This window comes from Odocoileus virginianus, unplaced genomic scaffold (genome assembly GCF_023699985.2).
Source record: "Odocoileus virginianus isolate 20LAN1187 ecotype Illinois unplaced genomic scaffold, Ovbor_1.2 Unplaced_Contig_2, whole genome shotgun sequence".
NCBI classification, from domain to species: domain Eukaryota; kingdom Metazoa; phylum Chordata; class Mammalia; order Artiodactyla; family Cervidae; genus Odocoileus; species Odocoileus virginianus.
The window spans coordinates 5,080,452-5,093,646 of record NW_027224319.1 but is presented as its reverse complement, the minus strand read 5'-3'; the positions used below and the strand labels follow the sequence as shown (position 1 = coordinate 5,093,646).

The 13,195-nt window shown below is 39.8% G+C and overlaps 1 protein-coding gene across 1 annotated transcript in view; it reads left to right on the top strand.

The window, feature by feature from the left end:
* The window catches only part of MAP4 (microtubule associated protein 4), a 92,954-nt gene that overhangs the window by 32,154 nt on the left and 47,605 nt on the right, over positions 1–13,195 (top strand). The window contains 1 exon segment of the mRNA XM_070463432.1: positions 12,163–12,285. Within this exon segment, the coding sequence (XP_070319533.1) occupies positions 12,163–12,285 (123 nt within the window).

The window sequence follows — 13,195 nt, the reverse complement described above, 5'->3', positions numbered from 1 at the left end:
TGAGTTATTGGATGCAATAGTGTTTTCCCCTTGATTCTCAAATCGACACATTATGGCTGTTGTGGAGACGGCACTCTATATGGTTCTTTGATTCAAAGCATTACCCCCATTCTTTTAGGGCATTGTTTCCCAGTTGAAACTACAACTGAGTAAGTGATTATTCCATCTTTTAATTGGGCCAGCTATCCCGGGTGATGCGCTGTGATAATGCCAATTAATTCTATGGGCTTGAGCCTTTTTTTTCTCCCCCCACTTTGCTGTGAAATGACTTTGTTGATTGGAAGCAGTGCTGTGTGAAATGTTACGATGGTGGCTCAGGCATTTCATGAGCACTGGCAGAAGCAAGGTAGGAAGAGAAGGCAAATCTATATCCAGAATACATGTCTAGTCCACTGAGAACAAATTTCTGCCTCTCCCTAATTGCTCCCACAATCTCCCCATGATGTTCAAGTGTGGTGTAATCAACTTAGTATCCCTGGGAATGGTACACTATGTGAGTCTGTGCTGTTGACAAGTTGGATACCCTTGGCAATAACTTAGCCAGGTCAACTTGGTTTCGGGGAAGCCTGTATTGTTGATCCCATACATAGCTTCTCTGCCTGCAACAATGGTCAGTTTTTCATGGATCCATTGAGGACGCACTCTGGTGCCTGAGGCAAGAGGCTGGCTGATCTCCATAGAGTCATTTTGTCAGCCTGGTTATTAAGGGCTTCCTTTATAATAAATGGGCTTTCCTGGTGACTCAGATGGTAAAGAATCCGCCTGCAATGCAGGAGTCCCGGGTTCAATCCCTGGGTCGGGAAGATCCCCTGGAGAAGGGAATGGCTACCCACTCCAGTATTCTTGCCTGGAGAATTCCATGGACAGAGGAGCCTGGTGGGCTACAGTCCATGGGGTCGCAAAGAGTTGGACACAACTGAGCAACTAACACTTTCACTTTTTTTCTCTTTACAGTGGATACCCTTTAGTGATTAGTGTGTGGGGTACAATAGTATAATAAGTGTAAACCATGTCTCACTCCATGGAGAGTGGCAGCCAGATGCTCTGCTTGAAGGTCCACCCACTTGGAGGATTTTCTTTCACCACTGTCCTTCAGGGTTACCTTTAAATGGGGCTTGGGTGCTGTGTCTGTGCAGATTCATGTATAAACCAGACTGGAGTTTTTTCTTCCCTAACTGAGAAAGCTTTTAGAGCCACTTCTAGCTGCATAAGTTAACACATTAAAGACCAAATATAGAATTATATTCTACCCTCCTTGGTCAGATGTCCTTAGAAACTATTTCTACACCCAGTCCCCAAGTCTCTGCCAATATATTATTATCAGGAGTCTTTTTTTTTTTTTTTGCTTTGCAGGCTGTTTCCTTCAGAATTCATAGGGTATATCTGTTATCCTGGACCTGGCTTGGCATTTATCTATAAAGGACCAGATATAAATATATAAGGCTTTGCAGGATGTATGGTGTCTGTCAGCAGAGAACTCAGCTCTGCCGCTATAGCACCAAAGTAGCCCTAGACAGTATGTAAACAAAGGAGTGTGTCTGTGCCCATTTATTAACTGGTTACTGAAATGTGAATTTCTCGGAATTTTCTGTTTTAATTTTTTAAACCATTGAAAAATGAGGTTTGGGTGATGATGTGTCAGTATAGGTTCATTGATTATAACAAATGTACCTTGGTGGTGGGTATTTTGATGCGAGGAGAGCCTTCTGGTGGTGATACAGGAATATTTGGGAAATCTATATACTTTCTATTCAGTTTTGCTGTGAACCTAAAACTAGTCTAAAGTTTTAGGTTGTGGGCTGTTACAAAAATAGGTGGCTGAGCAAATTTTACCAATACACTGTAGCTTCCCAAACGCTGCCCTAGAGCATGCTGAGATTTGACCTTGGTTATGGGTCCAGAATGAGAGAGAGTGGCTGTGGTAGGCCACAAGCAAAATGAGCATCCTCTTTCAAAGCATCTGCCCCAGGTGAAATCTTCTCAGGGATTTAGTCAGTATCTTCAGGCTCCTAAGGACAAGCTCCTTCATTCGCGAGGCCCACAGTGACTTGGGGCCTCATGATTATAAATTTCAATTATGGACGTGTGGCTACAGGAAATAAGAGATTCTCCGGGGCTGTGATATCAACTCTGATTTTCAAGCTAACTCTCAGCACTTGAGACAGACCTGAGTTGGTTATTTTCTTTCTTTGAGCACTCAGCATGTTCAGTAGGCTCTGTCCATGCTACAGTTACTGCAGTCATTGCTCTCGCCAAAACATTCAAGTGCAACCGTTGCTTGGGCTCCCCAGGTACTTGCTTTAGTTTACACTCCAACACAATCACATTTGACAGCTCAACTAACTGTTGCCACTGTGTGCTGTGGATTAATAGTATCTGGTAAGGTGCTTTATTAGCATTGCACTGAAATCCAAAGGCCTGACAAACCAGTCTCCACATCCCATGTTTGTAAGCCTGTCTTCTAGAGTCACCCTACTTTTGGTACCAATTTTGTGTTAAGGTCCAGTCAGCAAATAGAAACAGTAATTTGAACAAGAGAAAGTTAATACAAAGAATAACGAAGTAATAGTGGGCTCCCCTGGTGGCTCAGCGGTAAAGAACCCACCTGCCAATGCAGGAGACAAGAGTTCCATCCCTGATCCAGGAAGATCCCCTGGAGAAGGAAATGGCAACCTGCTCCAGTATTCTTGCCTGGAGAATTCCATGGACAGAGGAGCCTGGCAGGCTACATCCATGGGGTCACAAAGAGTCAGACATGACTGAGCAGACACACATAAAAACTAATAATAAAGATATTACCCACTAAAAGATAAAGGGAACACAAGAGTAAAGGAATAGCAGATCGTGACATATAAGAGAGGGATACATGTGAAGGAGGGCCCACCCAGGCTGAGATTCAGACCTCTTGAAGTCTGCTGGAGGGTGGAGAAGTTCCTGAGATGCCACAGACTGAGGGGTACCAACAGAGCTCTCCATGAAATTCAGTAGGAGTTGCCTGGGGTGACAGCAGAAGGAAAGGAAGGTCGCCTGCTTGGTGCCACTGAAACTTGTGGAAGTGAGCGCCACTCAGTATCTCACTCACCTGAAGAGCAAGAACAAAAGAAAACACCTTGGAGCCTGGCACATACTGTAGATGCTTAAACAGATGTTGAATGAATAAATGAGTACAGCTCAAGGTAGCGTTAAATTGTTGGTATCTTTGTTATGTTTGATTCATTCAACTTAGTTAAAGAAAAACCGGGATTTGACCTGGCCCAACCAATTGAAATTGATACACTTGAAATTCTGAATGGTTGTGTTAAAGGATACCTTCATTTGACCTAAAGAAAATCACCCTGCTTGGGCACCAGTGAATCCTTCTGAAGATTTGGTGTGTTTGCACTGTTAACACACATGCCCCCCCCTTGTTTAGAAGACTGGGCCACAGTTGTGACCAGAGGGCACAAGTGACTAAGTTTTCATTCCATTTTTTTCAGAGCAGAGAGGAAGCTACCACATCAAGTGCCTGCAGTGATAATCCTGTTTATCAGGCACTAGTGCACTGAAGAAGCAGAGGCCTGTTGGGTTTTGGAGGATTTCTGGCAGGTTATTTGGCCTTGCCTCCCTTGCTGTATGGTAGTTAGGGAGAGTCAGGAAGAAATGTGCCTCTGGTTGTGGGTAGAGAGAAAGAAGAGATGGAGACCTGACCCTGCACCTAGCTCGATGCCTCTCTTTGCTGCCTCGGGGTGAAGCTCTCACTACCTGTCGCCTCTATGTCAGGAGGAAGAGGGGCAACAGAAATCATGGGAAACCAAACCCTTCCACAGCCCCACACTGCTGACACACTTCTTCTCAGAATGTGAAGAAGTCCTTCAGAATCTGAGGGAGCAGGAAGACAGTAAATAGTTTGGACATTAATTTCCTTCCTGCTTCGTGTGTGCAGTAGTGTTCCAAATCATACTCTGTAATGAGAATGTTAAATATCCATGAATAATTTGCCCTACTTGGGACAATGGGTTTTCATTCTCAGTTTAGAGCTGGAATGTCAGTTTATCCTGGAATAAATTGGCAGAATGAACAGAAGTTGTGAAATATGGACTGTGGACCTGAATGCAATTTAACGTTCATATGGGATTTCTACCACAGTTAAATTTTGATTATGGCTACTCACAAAGTGTTTTCTGGCTCTAAACCAAAATAAGTTAAATACTTCTATTTATATAAACTGTTCATCAGAATGTGAAAATATAAATGGGGCTTATGAGTTATTGATATTTTGAGGGAATATTTGAATTCTTATTTTGTCTGAAGAAAGAACCTAATTTTTCTCTCTCCCTATTCTTATGACTCAGCTGGTAAAGAATCTGCCTGCAATGCGGGAGACCTGGGTTCAATCCCTGGGTTGGGAAGATTCCCTGGAGTGGGGAATGGCTACCCACTCCAGAATTCCAAGGACTGTTTAGGCCATGGGGTCGCAACGAGTCGGACATGACTGAGTGACTTTCACTTTCACTTAGGGTAGCTACATCTTGTCACAGATAAACGACAGTCATGGCTTATGATGTCTGTTGCCCTGACACAATTATCAATTGTACTTTTTTTACCCTTAAGTAGTCCTAACCAGGACTAAGTCTTTGAATAGGCTGATTTAGTTTAACATAGATTTCTATTGTTTAATAGCCCTGAACATTTAGAAAAAGTAAATTGTATACTGATTATATTTTAATATTCAACAAAAAAATATAATGTGAATGAAATTAAATAGAACAAAGGTATTACAAAAAGTAGAATCTTTAATTTTCAGGTTGTATCTTTAAGAAAAGCCCACCAGAATTATCAGTATTTTGTATGTCCATAAAGAAGACTGAGAGCCGAAGAACTGATGCTGGAGAAGACTCTTGAGAGTCCCTTGGACTGCAAGGGGATCAAACCAGTCAATCCTAAAGGAAATCAACCCTGAATTGGAAGGCCTGATGCTGAAGCTGAAGCTCCAGTGCTTTGGCCACCTGATGTGAAAAGCCTGTGGAGATTGAAGGAAAGGGAGAAGGGGCGGCAGAGGAAGAGGTGGTCGGATGGCACCCCTGACTCGGTGGACATGAGTCTGAGCAAACTCCAGGAGGTAGTGGAGGACAGGGAAGCCTGGCGTGCTGCCGTCCATGGGGTCGCAAGGAGTCGAACATGCCTTAGTGACTGAACAACCACAATGTTCAGATTAATTCTTCCTCCTCCAAACTGCGGTCATTTCTTCATTCAACAGCCATTTATCGGGCACCTTCTAGGTGTCAGACGCAGCATTTGTGGCTGGGAACACCGAATAGATAGACGCACTCCTTGCTCTCAGGTGGCCCCATTGAGCCATTGAGCCGTATCGTGTATCACATGTTTATGTGTGTGCAGTCTTCCACACGAGCACTGAGGAAGGAAGTCCCCGTGGAGTGGCACATGCATGTATTTCCTAGAGGAGTGAACCTGAGAGGATGAGTAAGCCTGGAGCAGGCAGACAGCATGGGGGAGCAAACTAAAGTATTACAGATGGATAGAGCAGGTCACGTGAAACAGTAGGATGTGGGCAAGGAATAGTATGATTAGCTGGGAATGATGCTGAAACATTATTTAAGACTGGCTTGTGTAGAATCTTGTGTGACTAATTTCAATAATCTGTGAGTTTTGGAAAAACACTGAAGAGTTTTATGTTTTATGCTAGGAAGAGGAGCGTCAGATTAGAGGCAGAGACTCTAGTTGGTAGTTTGACTTTTCAAACAGATGGGCAATCTGATTTTATCTGTCCTGCACTTAACTCCCTCCACTTAACCCTAGATATTTTTTTGAAGCAAATCCCAGACATAAAGATTAATATATGGATAGGACAATATGATGTCTTGGATTTGCTTAAAAAACATGATTCCTTTTAAAAACATGCTTGTCCATTCACACACACACGATCAGTCAGTTCAGTCACTCAGTCGTGTCTGACTCTTTGCCACCCCATGAACTGCAGCACGCCAGGCCTCCCTATCCATCACCAACTCCTGGAGTTTACTCAAACTCATGTCCATTGAGTTGGTGATGCCATCCAACCATCTCATCCTCTGTTGTCCCCTTCTCCTCCTGCCCTCAATCTTTCCCAGCATCAGGGTCTTTTCAAATGAGTCAGCTCTTCGCATGAGGTGGCCAAAGTATTGGAGTTTCAGCTTCAGCATCAGTCCTTCCAGTGAATGTTCAGGACTGATTTCCTTTAGGATGGACTGGTTGGATCTCCTTGCATCCAAGGGACTCTCAAGAGTCTCCTCCAACACCACAGTTCAAAAGCATCAATTCTTCAGTGCCTAGCCTTCTTTATAGTCCAACTCTCACATCCACATGTGACTACTGGAAAAGCCATGGCTTTGACTAGATGGACCTTTGCTGGCAAAGTAATGTCTCTGCTTTTTATTTTTATTTATTTATTTATTTTTTAAATGTCTCTACTTTTTAATATGCCATCTAGGTTGGTCATAACTTTTCTTCCAAGGAGCAAGTGTCTTTTAATTTCATGACTGCAGCCACCATCTGGAGTGATTTTGGAGCCCCCCAAAATAAAGTCTGTCAGTGTTTCCAGTGCTTCCCCATCTATTTGCCATGAAGTCATGGGACCAGTGGAGAAGGCAGTAGCACCCCACTCTAGTACTCTTTCCTGGAAAATCCCATGAACGGAGGAGCCTGGTGGGCTGCAGTCCATGGGGTTGCTAAGGGTTGGACATGACTGAGCAACTTCACTTTTGTGCATTGGAGAAGAAAATGGCAACCTGCTCCAGTGTTCTTGCCTGGAGAATCCCAGGGACAGGGGAGCCTGGTGGGCTGCCATCTATGGGGTCGCACAGAGTCGGACACGATTGAAGTGACTTAGCAGCAGCAGCAGCAGCAGCAAGGGACCAGATGCCATGATCTTAGTTTTTTGAATGTTGAGTTTGAAGCAGAACAGACTGGTTCCAAATTGGGAAAGGAGTACGTCAAGGCTGTATATTGTCACCCTGCTTATTTAACTTTTATGCAGAGTACATCATGAGAAATGCTGGGCTGGATGAAACACAAACTGGAATCAAGATTGCTGGGAAAAATATCAATAACCTCAGATATGCAGATGACACCACCCTTATGGCAGAAAGCAAAGAAGAACTAAAGAGCCTCTTGAAGAAAGTGAAAGAGGAGAGTGAAAAAGTTGGCTTAAAACTCAACACACACACATTTACACCCCATTTCATAATGTCAGATGTCCAGTTAGTATTCAGTTCACCAATATTTCCTAAATTATCTCGTTTGTTTTTTTACTAACTGTTGGCTTGTTCAAAGTAGAATCTAAATTTCTTTTAATCCATAATTCTTCTATAGAAAATATTCTTTAATACAATTTGAATTTTGCTTGTGTTTTAAAGATGGTAGAGATTTATTGTGTTTATAACAGGAGGAGAGAAGGGATGAGACCAAGTATAGGTGATTGGAGCAGTAGATGATACAGGGAGAGATGATGGATGGGGTCCTTGCATGAATGGTGTCCTCGGAAAGGAGAATGATATGCATTTTTTCTAGTTTGACAGGTTTCTGTGTTGTTTTTTTTTCCAAATCAAAAAAAAAAAAAAAGTGAAGGTGGAGGATCATACCTCTTTGACAAATAGGAAGGAAAAAAGTAACCATGGACTGATGTAGATAAGTTTGGAATAGAGACAAGGTCAGTGGAAGAATACTGTTTTCTATAAAGTAAGAGTTTATATGGGATAGAGGATGCTGGAGAGAAGGGTACAGAAACAACTTTTTAGAGAATGAAAAAGGAACTTGTGTAGAAACATGTTTATAGGAACGGTGTACATTCAGTATGGTAGTAAATCGAGTGTCATGGCAAGTAAAAGGAACAGCTGAAAACAATGTAGTGTTTATAGCTCAACTGTTGCTAACTTAGAGTGTATTGTGGCCTTATGATGGCAGCCTTCACCTATGCCCATTCTGGGAAGGGCACAGATTTCTGGTTGAAGCAAAATGAGGATACTGTGGTTTTTGTTTTTTGTTAGTAAATTTCTAAGACAAGCATCCTGGTTTGTTTTACAGCAAACCAAAAAGAAACTGTTAACTCAGTCTCTTTTTCTTCTTGAGACCTTCAGTGCTTCAGTGTTTTCAAATAATATTAGAACTCTAGAAATCTTTTAAAAACATCTCCAGCAATTTAGGGATGGCCATATATCATTCAAATTAGGAAGGTTAATGAAGTCTTCGCCTGTTTAGTGCAGAGGAGAAAGACATCCTAATATAGTTGGATATGAGCATTTAAAGCTATTTTATTATAAAAAGTGGAATTGGTGGAAAATCTGAGAAAAGAGTTTTCTTCTGTCACGTGTTTCTATTTTTAGAAAATAGAACTAGAAGTACTTCAATTTTTATTTTGAAATTTTTATTTTGAAATAATTACAGATACACAATGAAAGAATAAACCAAATAAAATAAAGAACTTTCGTATGTTTTTCCAGATTCACCAGTCAGTAGCATTTTGCCACAATTGCTTTATCATTCTATAATCAATAAATGTATGAATATACACATTATTTCCCTAGCTAATTTTGTTTTATCTTTGTGGTAATAATTTAAGACATCCTCATATGTGTTACTTATAGTGTCAACAGCCATTGAAAATATATATTCCTAGATTTATTTCCCCATCTTATCTATGAAACCCTCTTGCCAGCATTAATTTTCTTATCTTTCCATGTACTTTAAACATCATCATATAATTTAGTGCTTAATGAGATAATGAGATATTTTATTATATGTACTCCCATTCTTCAGATGGTTAAATTTCTATCACAAAAACATAGTGAAGCCTGAACTTTGTCTTGGACTTCTTGACTCTGGGGGGAGAAGGGGGGTGTTGGGGGAGGGGCTAGAAGAATGATAGTAAATATCAGCCTACAGTGTAGTACATAGAGGTGTAAAGTGTAGACTAACAGACTTTTGTAAGTGGAAGGGAGCTTAGATCCCAGGTATTGGTACAATGCTTTGATGGTACAGGTGAGAATATTGAAGTTTGAAGGAATTAAATGAGTTAACTCTTTGGATCGAGCTAGATTAGTGCCTTAGTCTTCTGCCCCAGTCCATGCTCTTTTTGGCTTCCTTATCTTTTTTACTTGACTCTCCAGATAAATAGCAGAATTCTCCAGAGGGAGGATATATCTAAATACTGTTAAGGCATCAGCTCTCAAGCTTTTTGGCCTCAAGACCAGTTTTCACGCTTAAAAATTAGGAAACTTCCGAGTATGTTCTCTTATGGTGATGGCATACATAGTCAAGGTTTATCAAATTATACACTTTAACTATGTGGAGCTTATTGTATGTTTGGTGTACCTCAGTAAAGCTATTTCTAAAATTATTAAGGACCCCAAAGAACCTTTTTTTATATAATGGGTTTTATCTATCAATATTTATAAATTGGATATTAAAATGGAGACTTTAGAAACATTTTTTTAAAACAGCAACAATAAATGTAAATTTATATTAATTATAATTTATATTAAAATATATAATGATATGTTAACATTAACACCCTGCCCAAGGGTTAACATTTTTAATGAGTGTACTTTTTAAAAAAAGAATGTTCAGTAAGAAGGCTGGTGGTATATCTAAATTTCTGGTGAACTGTCTGGTTTAATAGAAGACAGCTGCATTCAGTCTGTCACAGTATGTTGTTTGAGTTGAACTATAAGAAGAAAATCCATCTCATGTATACATATGTAAGTTAAGATAAAGGATATTTTGATAGTTTTTTCCTCAGGTAACTGGATATTCTTTGATTTGACAGCATAATTGGAGAAGTGGTCATTTCTTAAAGGTTACTTGCATTGTAGAATCTGAAACCATATCAATGAACTTTTTTTTATTAAGATCTATTGGTCTGTGTTGCAGTTTGAATGGCTCTTATCTGATACAATTATTCTGGCTTTGATATATAGAGATACAGATATTACTAGATTAATTGACACTTTAAATATCTAGCTATTTGCCTTTTCTGTAAAATGCTTCCAATTTCATAGAAATAGAAACTGGCCTTTTTTTCCCCCCCATTCTACATTTATAGGAGAACCAACGTGTCTAGGGTTTTTTCCATTGTATTAAGTAAATTACTTCTTATTTTAAATTTCATTTTTCATTCTTTGTCTGAAATAGACTCTCTAAGTAGATTGCAGTTATGATTTAAAAAACAAAACAAAACACATTTATTCTGAAGGCTGTTGTTCCTGCAAGGGAGTTTTCCTGCTTATACTTTGGAGTTTTAAGAAGGAAATCTAGGTCAGTAACACTGAATGAAAATGTGGGAGAGAGCCTGTGTCAAAAATGCTCATTATTAACACTGTTGGCCAGAGGCTATTCTGAACATTGCTTCCAGGCTGGGCTGCCTCACTAGCACAGAGGGGAGATTACCAGAGGTGCTTATTCTTCTCCAGAATGTGTGGGCAAAATGTACCCACTTCACTGATTAACAACTGCTTTATTTCCCAAAGGGTAAGAAATTTAATCAGAATCACAGCCTTTTAAAGTTTATTTTATTTTATTTTATTTTTTTAAACACATTTATTTATTTGGCTGTGCTAGGTCTTAGCTGTGGCATGTGGGATCTAGTTCCCTGACCAGGGATTGAACCCAGGCCCCTTGCATTGGATGTGCAGCCTTAACCACTGGACCACCAGGGAAATCCCTAAAGTTTATTTTAGAAATGATAGACTGTTGCTTAAATGCTTCTTGGGTTTCTTATGCTTTTCATATTAAATATAAATCGCTTTCCAAGAAGGTTGATGTATAGTATGAATTTGTTAAATCATCCAGTCTAGAATAATGACCCTTGTGGTAATTTTGATACCACCTTATTTTTTGAGCACAATTCTGTGCCATGCACTGAGCTAAGCATTATGAAGAAATAAAGTGATAAAAGCATACTTTTTACTTTTTAAAGAACACATATTAATGATTTGGAGAAATAAGATTAACACGTTAAATAATGGATTTTTAAAATGATGAATATAGAATATTTTAAAAGTTGGTTTTTTAAAAATAAAGACTAATAAAAAAATATGTGGTTAAGGGCTAAATTGTTTGCTAGGAACAACAACAAATGTTGAAAGAGCTAAGAAAAGGAAAATGAGCATTAAAATCTGAAGAGAGGCTCTGTGGAAGCTCTGACTTGGTCCTGGCCTTGGGATGTTGGTACAAGAGGGAGCATTTCAGACAGGTGGATCACATGAGCAAAGGCACTGGGGCTAGAAGCACAGGCTTCGGCAGGGGCCCCGAGGGGACTAACCTGCTTTCCTGTTGGAGTCACAGGAAATAAGCCTGGCATGGGTTCATTTCAGTGGATGACGAACGGTATTAGATTAGCACCCAACACTTTCATTCTTATTCTGTGGGAAGCATTTGTTAAAACCCTAAGCAGATTGACTTTATTAGCTTTGAAATAAGAGATGGTAGATGCACCTTCTCTAAGTAGGCCATAATTCAAAGATTGAAATGCTAATGCTTTCCTGTGTAATGTAAAATTATTCTTTTATTAGTGTAATTCTGTACCTGAACAAGTATCCTTAGAGGTCATTATTGAGCCGGGGAGAAATAAAAAGGCTGTCCTTTGCGTATACGGTTAGCTTTCAGCAGAGCAGAGCCTGGCACTTAATCTATACTGGTACTCAGCCCTTTGCTTCCTTGCTTGCTTGCTTATTTACTGTCTCCCTCCCTCTATTCCTCCTATCCCTTCTGTGGTTTAAACACCTTTGCAGATTTGCTAGAATATTTACTAATAGTTAAGTGGGGGAAAGAAAAACTATTCTCGAAGACAGCCGAAGAGCCAAGTTTTGAGACTATTGCTTACAATCTGTTGAGTCAGTTACAAATGGAGTGCTATTGTCAACCTCAAGGCATCAGAAAAATCTTGTTTTCTCTTATCATCTTCCGGTTGATTTCTCCTTAATAATTCAGAATGGGGCCGTGCTATTTATTACATTTGTGTTTTCTTTATTTGAGAACTAAGCTAAATTAATTCTATAAAATCTTACGTATGTCTACATGAAAACCTGTACTTGAATGTTCATAGCAGTTTTATTTCAAAAGACAGAAATAGAAACAATCAAATGTTAACAGTGGTACCTTATAACTTTTGTTTCCTGTTTCTGTTTGAAGGGTTTCCAACTGAATTCCTTGACGAGAAGGTAGCCTACCAGGGATTTCAGAACAGCCAGAACTGGCCAGAAAATACAAACTTTTGCTTTGAACCTGAGCACATGGTAAATCCTATCCAGACTGGTAAGTGCAACACTTGCTTGTGACCGCTGAATGTAATAACTTAAACATGAAGAGCCTCCAGTCACCACTCAGATAAAACATTTCAGCCTAAATATTGCTCGTAAAGCACAACCAAGGTATAATTATTCCCTCTGAACATTTAGTTGACCTTTCTCCTCTCTATTTACCCTTTCCTCTGAGGCAAGTGCCCCTTTGTTCTCTCCCCTTCAAAACCTGTTTTGACTAAATGAACTGAAATTCATCTTCATTGAGGACTAAACGATCAGTTGTACCCTAGAACTTTAATTCTTCTGTAGAGAATTATAGTAATAAGGACACCATTTGTGGAATGCCTGTTTTGTTCCAGGCACAGTGCTAGAGCCTCAATATATGAACTCTCTACATTTATTACCTAACTCTGCCAAATATATATTATCTTCATTTGACAAAAGACAAAATGAAAAGTTATACCCAGTTTCTATAAAATTCAAACTAATTTATAGAGAGAAAAAAAGCTGTCATTGCCTAGAGCTAGAAGTGGCAGGAGGGGTGGGCTGCATAAAGACCTCAAAGCAGTGGCATTGATACCTCCATGTCAGAGCAATCAAATTGAGAACTCAAGGTATTTGTTTCCACTTATACTATATGGTTTCTTTTTTGTTGTCTAACTTATAAGGTGCTCATAACAGATTCCAAATGATCTAGTACTTGATGTTCTGTACCACTCTCCAGTCATTGGTTACCCTGGATATATGTAATTTTAAAAGAAGCTGTATTGAGATATTGGAGAAGGAAATGGCAACCCACTCCAGTATTCATGCCTGGAAAATCCCATGGACCGAGGAGCCTGGTAAGCTACAGTCCATGGGGTCGCAAAGAGTCGGACACGACTGAGCGACTTCTCTTCTTTTTTATTGAGATATAATTCACA